Below are 7,997 nucleotides of genomic sequence, written 5' to 3' on the forward strand. Positions count from 1 at the left end.
CCAGGTGTTTGCCAAACTCTAACTAGGTTTCCGGGAATAATGTGTTCACTCTGATTACCAGGACATGCCTCCTTTCCCCAGGCTTCAAGTGTGATAAGTCGTCGGAATTTGACCCAAGACTACTATCGGCAAATGACAAAGTGCTTTATCACATTTCTGCTAAGTCCCAGAATTCCACTTACGCCAATCCTGGATGAGACTAGGTTTTGTTTAAAGAATTAAGGCTCAAACGCCAAGAAAAAAAAATAATAACCATAATCTCTTTAAAAGTAAAGGAAGCCTAGAAAATCCATGTTTTGACTTGTGTTAAGGTTTACAGATGGTACTCAATTTACAATGGTTTGTCTTGCAATTTTTTGACTTTACAAAGGTGCAAAAGCCATACACATTCAGTACACCCTTCAACTGAACTCAACTTAAGATGGGGTTACCCAGACATAGACCTAACATAAGTTGAGGAGCATCTGTAATTGCAGAGTTAAGCAAAATATTTTAAGTTTAAGTTTCTTAACCCCCACTCTCATTTTCAATTTTGTGTATTTAGACAATCTCTCCTTCCTTTTTCCCTTCAACTTTACGTGGACAAAAGCAATGCTTCAAGAAAAGCCTCAATCTAAAAGTTTGATAATGAACTTGACCCTCCACTGCCCCTACCCCAACAACATGAAGAACTTGTCTGTTCCACCTAGAACACAAAAGTGAAATACTTTTTTGAAACTGTTGCCTCTTATCAGGCTCATATGTGATAAGAACACAGTCTAAAGTACAAAGATTATATTTAACCAGTACTTTCCTGGTGTTTTAACCAGCCCCTTCTAAAATACAGTTGTTCTTCTACACTTGGGAAAGCAGCAAATCCTGTGACAGACCCAAAGTCACTCTAGGGAGAAAATCAATAACAAGTCTGGCTGTTTTAACTCTCAACACCACTGTAAGGGAAAGAAAGAAAATGTCTAGTTTCTCGAATAGCTCTGATACTGAACCACTGGCAAAATCCATGAACTTTATTTTCCTACCATGACCACAACAGAGGACTGGTCCTTGCAGCTTCAAAGAAAAGAGGACTAATATTTAGACCCCAGCTGGCTGCACATCCAAATCTTCTGTGGAGGTTAAAAACACGAAAGTGGCCATCCCACTGCACCACCAAATTTTTTTTTTTTTTTTAATTCAGATGGGGTCTTGCTCTGTTGCCCACACTGGAGTGCAGTGGCACAATCACAGCTCAATGCAACTTCAACCTCCCGGCTCAAGCCACCCTCCCGCCTCAACCTCTAGAGTAGCTGGAACTACAGACCTGCACCACCATGCCCAGCTAATTTTTAATTTCTTTTTTTTTGTAGAGACAGGGTCTCGCTATGTTACCCAGGTTGGTCTCAAACTCCTGGGCTCAAGTCATCCTCCAGTCTCAGCCTCTCAAAGTGCTGAGATGACAGGTGTGAGAATTTTTTGAGAGGAGGTGGCCTTTATTTTTTTAAAAAAAACTCATAAGGATTTTTGAGAATCACTGATTTATTGGGTCACTACTCTGTGCTAAGTACTCTGCCAGGCATTTAACATATATTATTTCACTTGTTTTAATGATCAAATTCAGGCAGGTTCAATCACAGAAACCATGCAGTGGACAAAAGAGAGAAAAAGTTCACTATGAGGAGATTCTAAAAACCTGCCTTTTGACTTGTCTATTTTTATCTCTTATTTCTCACTTTGCTTCTCCTCCCACTTGGACCCTTTGTCTGACTGTTTGAAATTAAGTTGCAGGTGAACCTTCCATTACCCACGTCCAGAACAAATAGACATAAGCACAGAACCTCACTAACTCCCCAAATTTTTATTTTTCCATTTTTGTCACCACAAATTTCTTGGTAACAATGTAGAATTTTGTAATTAAAACAAAAACTCTCCCCTAGGAGGACTCTGATGACATAAGGATAACACCAAGTTATGTGCACAAAAGACAAAAAATGCCAAACTAACTGGAATGATCATCCTTCCTGAAATTCCTCTTAGAAAGCAGAGAAGTCGAACCAATGCTGCCACCTAGTGGCCAGCCAAACAAATCAGGTAGCATACTGGAGAAAAAGGTCATAGTCCCGACAATCTGGTTTCCCTGCCTATTATCAAGCCACCTACTCCTTACTTTTCCGCAAAAAAAACACAACAACATATCTTAAGCAACCCCTCCTCCACAGTCATAGTCCAAATACTTGAATACGGCAACCAAAGTCTGTCTTGTTAAACACACTATTTCTCATGAAACTTTCCTCTGCCTATTTTAAGGTAGGTTTGCCCAGTCCTATGGCCCAGTAGAGATGACACAGGAGAACACGGAAACATCCAAAATGTTCACTGGTTCAGAGTGTGTACACAGTAATTTTGATGTCTGTTGCCTCAAATACCTCCTCGATCATCGCAGATACATTTTCCCATTGCAGACGATCAAGACCACATCCAATCCTGAAAAAGACAAAATATCTCCATTGATGGTAATGAAAGTATCTAAGAAACTGCTCCTCTCTTTTAAGCTATATCCACTCAAAGCATAAAAACAAATAATCTAGTCTGACACCCTTATGGGCAACCATGGTAGGAGTTTGGAAGTCAATTCTTGTTGTGAGTCACCAAAGACCATTCCTAGACAGCTCTTACATCCAAAAACTATCACTTCTGTTTGCCTAATAAGATACCACTTTCCAACTATTTCATGCTACATTTAGAAATGTATAACTGTCATGACATGAAAAACTCATTATCCCTCTATAACTACTGACGAAAATTGGCTGTGGATGGATGGGGAAAGGTTGGTATTTTAAAAATGCACTTATGGTAACAGAATGTTAACAAAAATAAGGAGGAGAGGAATGAGGTACAGGATCTGCAAAAAAGAAAGTCAAGATGGAATGCTGGGAAATGGTGAGATGGTCACAATCCAGGAGTAAGGTCTTTGCAACACCCTAGTAAGAATAAACTCAGTCCATAAAACTCTACTACTTGGCACCTTCCAAGATGTTACTCTAGTGATCCTCAACACGCCTAGGGAAAAAAGAGACCTAAAATTGGTAATTTCATGTCATAATGTGACAATTAAGTCCATAAGGAATTGTGATTAAAAAAAAATAGTTTCTGATATGTATGTACACCATAAATATATCAAAGACCAGTGTAAAATAAGGGACATTTGAGGCCATATTCATAGTAATGTGGGGCTCAAGATAAAACTGCATGTATGCTCAGCATTGACTCAAAACTACCAGGGTGACAGGAAGAAAAGAGGTGAGGCCCATTTTCTGAAAAGAAAGCAAAGGGACTACTGAACCCTCAATATCATTCCCTAAATTCCCAATAGCTAAGGTCTAAGAAGCTACATCAGGGACAGATCCTCTGGCTATTACCGATACTGACCAAAACAAGCATGCAGTATAAAAGGGAATGATAACTTACAACTTTCTTGACACAAAGTAATAGGTTTGGGAGATGGGAAGTGGTCCAAGAGGGAAACCACCATTGCTCAGTCTTGATTCTTTAGCTTATATTGCTTCAGGAATAAAGGCCGAGCTTCAAGCAGAGGGCGCTGAGAATTCAACAAATGTGGCTGAATGACAATGGTCGCCCTCTGCTAAGCAGGCTGAGGCAGATGTATATTTCAAGGTAGTTGTTCTGATTCATTCAGCTCAAGCTAGAAAATGGCTGTGCCTTGGCCTAAGGCCAGACAACTGGTTCACTGGTGGTTTTACACAATTTTGACTTTTTTCCACCTTTAAATCTATATTTTGGGTTAAGCTTTTAAGTTGTTTGTCTTTGAGTAGACAGTAAACCCCACCAATCAATTAAATCTCCATTTAGGGCCATGGATTTCCTTGCCTGGGCATGGAGAGGTCGGTGACTCCATTCTTCAGACAATGAGACTTCATTGCCTCTAAACTCTTCTGTAAGTTTTCATAAGTTGGCTTGTGCGAAGCCCTTTTCTTTGTAATCTGAACACAAAGGATTCAAACTTTCATCATCCCAAAATGATAGCCAAAGAAAAGTCATCACATTCTCCCAACATCCCAATCATTAAAAGAGTAAGCACATTTTTATAGAATTAGTCTAGAGCAAGGATGACAATGTCATATTGCCCTTTCCACACTGTTATGGGTGACCTTCAAGAAAATCTACTAAATAGAGGCTGAGAAACCCAGACTCTGCCACGTAGCAATCTTTCCTTTTCCTAAGAAACCCATGAGATTAGCAGGTGGTGCCTATTGTCAATATTTTTAAGCAAGGTAAGTGAAGTCTCTATGCCACTTCCAAGAGATAAGCTACATATCTGTAACAGGGAAGAAAGCATACCACCTGAAAATTCCCTGCTAAAAGCCTCTACTTATTTAGAAACTGTGCTTGCTTGATTTTTGTCTCTCTATATAAAACAACTTTGGTAGGGTCCCAAAGTAAAAACACTGGAAGCCACATAGGCTTTAAGGACAGAATTCAAAGGGGGCTAGGACATCTCCCCACTCAGTTTGTCATCCAGATCAGGCTTGTAGTGGGTTAGCTGTAAGTTACCCACCACCACTACTAAGGAAGCCACACCCTTTCAGGGACCAAATGCCATCCTGGACTGTTGAAGAACCCCACATTCAGGCAGTAGTTAGGAGAGGAGCTAGGTACTATTTGGGACTGCACTTACTACTTTTTGTTTTTATTCACCCCCTTGCTATCAGTGTGCTACCTGACATGGAATAAGAGAAAAGCTCCTTTGGGAAATCTGTCTCTTGAGACATTATTGTTTTTATCTCACTCTGCCTAGGAAATATAGTATGGCAGGCATTCTTAACTTTTGCAATTAGAACAGGCCTATGGTAAATGACACACGACTTTCCCACAGAGCTGGGATGCAGCCTCACATTTCTTTCTAAGCCAGTGCTCCAAGTAGCCGCCATCACTGGACTGGAGTTGTCATAAGATAAGAAGCTTTTTGACATTCTTAGTTGTCTAGAATAGAACATCATGATCAACACAAACGCAGTGCAGCCCATCTGTTCACAAATCCTTAAAATGTATTAAGAATTGGCCCTGAAAAAAAAAAAGGAATTGGCCCCATCTTACCAAGTAATATATATATCGCCCCTCTCTCTTCAGAACAGCCACTTCTCCAGATTTCTTTTCTAAGAAAAAGTTATTTAATAGTAGAAATGAAAAAGAAAACCAAACACTTATCTCTAAGATTTTAAAATCTTTACAGATCTGAGTTTACCTCAGAAGTAGAAATAATTTTCAACACTGAAGAAGGGAATAGGGAAGACCTATTGTATTCCACAAACACTGCTTTTTATCAGCATTCCCAAATACTATATTCCTTAACTTACAGCTTTCTTACAGTCATGTTTCCTCACAACCCATCTTTTGTCCCGCTACTTTTAAATATACCCTCATTTGTCCACAAACTTTCTCTATTGCCTTGAAATTGTTTTATAGTGTGTAGTTTTTTACTTGCCAAATGTGTATTTACTCAGTAATTATCTTTTTACATACAAAAAGCTGTATAAGGCATTATGAGGAATACAGACATATAAAAAAGGAATTAATTATTACAGAGTTTTCAATCCAGAGAAGGTATCATCATTACAAATAACTATAATACAAAGCAGTAAGAATTGCTTTTGTCTAAAGCTAAGAATCACTGTGGACACTGATTCTGTTAAGCCTGGAATGTGGTCTGAGAAACTGTTTCAGAAGCTTTACATAGGATTCTAGTGCACATTTCTGGTTTAAAGTGGCCCGTAGACAGTGATGGGAGAGGTCTGTAAAGAAGAAGAGGTTTTTAAATTCCTCTTTGAAGAAAAAGCAGAATATTGGTAAGTAAAGGATCTTGAATGCCAACCTATAGACTAAGCATCTCAGAGCTATTTGAAGTTTCAGAGAAGTACAGTAATATCGTCAAGAAAGTTTTATGATACAAGAGGAAGAGATTAAAAACCTTCACAGGAGTTCGGTTTTGACATGGTAAAGTTCCAAACTAGAGGCCATTCTTGGGGAGAAAAATCTAAAAACATTTGGTTCTTAGGAATCCCCTCTTTACACGCATATTTGGTTTATTGAAGTGTAACAAATTAAAAGGTGCTCTAGCCAGGGCAAACCAGGTAAGTGGTTTCCAAAACTCACGTTGACTTAAAAGTTCTTGCACCCCTCCAAATTTCTTCTTGAAGAGGACAGCTATCCCAGCGCCCATGCGACAATCCTCACTGATACAGTGGGCTAAAGAGTCTGTTTTCGGGCATGCAAAAAGGTCTCCTTTCACATAAGTGATCTAAAAAATGTGCAAAGGAAAATACAATGTTTTATTAGATACAGAAAAATACTAAGCTATTTTTCTGTATTTTGTGTCCCCCACTACTACCTCTCCCAGCACCCCTTCCTGCAATCTGATTTAAAGCCAAACCAATTACAGCATGTGTAAAAGGAAAGTAACGGATGATCACCGCCTAGCATTTTGAGCCTTTCTTAAGTAAATCAGCTAGAGAGAAAAAAAGATAATTCAATCATTAATTTAATTAAAAAGTGTTTATGCTTTTGACCTCCATTATTACGAATTTCAGTTCACCAATAAGTGAATAGTTGTTACGCACTCTGCTTCCTTCTGGATCTTCATTAAGGCTGCTGGCCATGATACTGAGTCGCTATTTCCAGAATTTAAGTGTTTCTTCAGCTATGAGAAGGGAAAAGGAAGTAAAAATGCTTAGGCAGCCTTAGTATATAATATTCTGATTGCCCTGTACACCCACTTAATAGGCTTTTTTCCCCAACGTTTATCGATGAATGTGAGTTTGTTCGGCCCCTGGGACGTAATACAAAACTCTTCTGGGGCAAAGAAGAGGAAGAATGCTTAGGTTCGGAGGCCGCCTCGACCCGCTCTCATTTCGCGCTTTCCTGGAGCGCCCCGCTCCGTCAGCGGAAGCAAAGCCCATCCCCCAAGACACGCCTCCTTTCTCCAGGGACACTCCCGAGCAAGGCCGATTTACGACGGTCTCCTTTTCTCTGCACGACGCAAAAGTATTTCCCCAGTGGGTTTGGCTTATAAGAAAACAGAAGGGACTTGGCCACAGTCCCGTTAAGCCGCAACCACAGAGTGTACAGGGTACTGGCGTGCTGAGCCCCAGGCGTGGGGAAAGGAAGGCGGCCTCTCAAGGAACGTTCACCCCCCACTTTCTTGGGGGGGGGGTGCGTGGGAGAAGGAAAGTCTATTGAAGCCTCCCATTCTCTGTCTCCTACCCTAGGGCGGGTCAGCGAGGACGCAGAGTCTGTCCTGGGGTCCTATGGGAGTTTGCGGGGAGGCTTGCTCAAAGCCCCAACGTACCCAAATCACCCTTCACCTGGAAAGGAGTCGGTTGTTTGGAGGTCCCCGCCCCGCGGGGAAGGGCTCCGGATCCGACCCTGGTAGGTGGGGAGCAGCGGACCAGCCCAAACGCGGAGCCAATCCCGCCAAAGCCCTTAATTGCACGCATCTAAGATGGCCGCCCCCGCCCGGTAGCGGGGCGGAAACGAGCCCCTCTAGCTTGCTAGCCGAGCCCACACTCTTTGGCGAAGGCCGCCGAACTTCCGGCAGTAAATTCCATGGTTTCCCGCCGCCGCCCGCGCATGCGTAACGAAACTGCCCCGCGAGTCGGGAAAAGTGGCGCTTGCGCATTAGCCGCAGGGGTGTGTCCTAATGGCCACTTGGAAAGGGGTGGGCAGCTGGCAAAGGGGCTAGTTAGCGCCTGCGTAGTACTAAGCTCAAGGCAGCGTTCTGAGTTGAAGGGTCTGGCGCGTCTCGAAGGCGCCTGCGTATTCCTCCGACTGGGGGTGGTGTCAAATCAGGAAGGTGGGCGTGGCTGCAGGGAACGCCTGCGCGTTGCTCCTTCAAAGGGGTGGGGCGATCCCAGAACTGGAATTGGTGGGCGTGGTCTCAGGGGCGCCTGCGCGGAGGCGGTTGGAGGGAGGCCCGATTCCCCTTTGTTCGGGTTCGCCATTTTGCTAGG

General features: G+C 42.2%; 1 protein-coding gene across 3 annotated transcripts; it reads right to left on the bottom strand.

The window, feature by feature from the left end:
* Window positions 1-1,811: 1,811 nt before the first annotated feature.
* OARD1 (O-acyl-ADP-ribose deacylase 1) lies at window positions 1,812-7,786 on the bottom strand. Of its 3 annotated transcripts, none has more exons than XM_032140213.2 (6): window positions 7,353-7,786; window positions 6,609-6,688; window positions 6,145-6,289; window positions 5,089-5,147; window positions 3,862-3,974; window positions 1,812-2,457 (listed from the first exon to the last, which is right to left on the bottom strand). In XM_032140213.2, exons 2-6 carry the CDS (start codon window positions 6,645-6,647, stop codon window positions 2,355-2,357), a joined length of 459 nt encoding a protein of 152 aa, XP_031996104.1. In that variant the 5' UTR covers window positions 6,648-6,688; window positions 7,353-7,786; the 3' UTR covers window positions 1,812-2,354. The 3 variants fall into 3 exon arrangements, with proteins under 3 accessions (XP_031996104.1, XP_031996101.1, XP_031996103.1); XM_032140210.2 differs by having other exon boundaries at window positions 7,337-7,786; XM_032140212.2 differs by having other exon boundaries at window positions 7,252-7,786.
* Between the last annotated feature and the right edge of the window lie 211 nt (window positions 7,787-7,997).

Source organism: Hylobates moloch, unplaced genomic scaffold (genome assembly GCF_009828535.3).
Source record: "Hylobates moloch isolate HMO894 unplaced genomic scaffold, HMol_V3 SCAFFOLD_20, whole genome shotgun sequence".
In the NCBI taxonomy this organism is placed as follows: Eukaryota; Metazoa; Chordata; class Mammalia; order Primates; family Hylobatidae; genus Hylobates; species Hylobates moloch.

What these genes read in the sequence shown, in the direction of transcription:
- OARD1 (XM_032140213.2), bottom strand. Translation starts at nt 6,647, where the DNA reads ATGGCCAGCAGCCTTAATGAAGATCCAGAAGGAAGCAGA. An exon ending in AAGATCCAGAAGGAAGCAGA is followed by an intron (nt 6,290 to 6,608) that starts GTGCGTAACAAC and finishes CACATTTTTTAG; the next exon opens with ATCACTTATGTGAAAGGAGA. An exon ending in ACCGACCTCTCCATGCCCAG is followed by an intron (nt 2,458 to 3,861) that starts GCAAGGAAATCC and finishes TGTCTTTTTCAG; the next exon opens with GATTGGATGTGGTCTTGATC.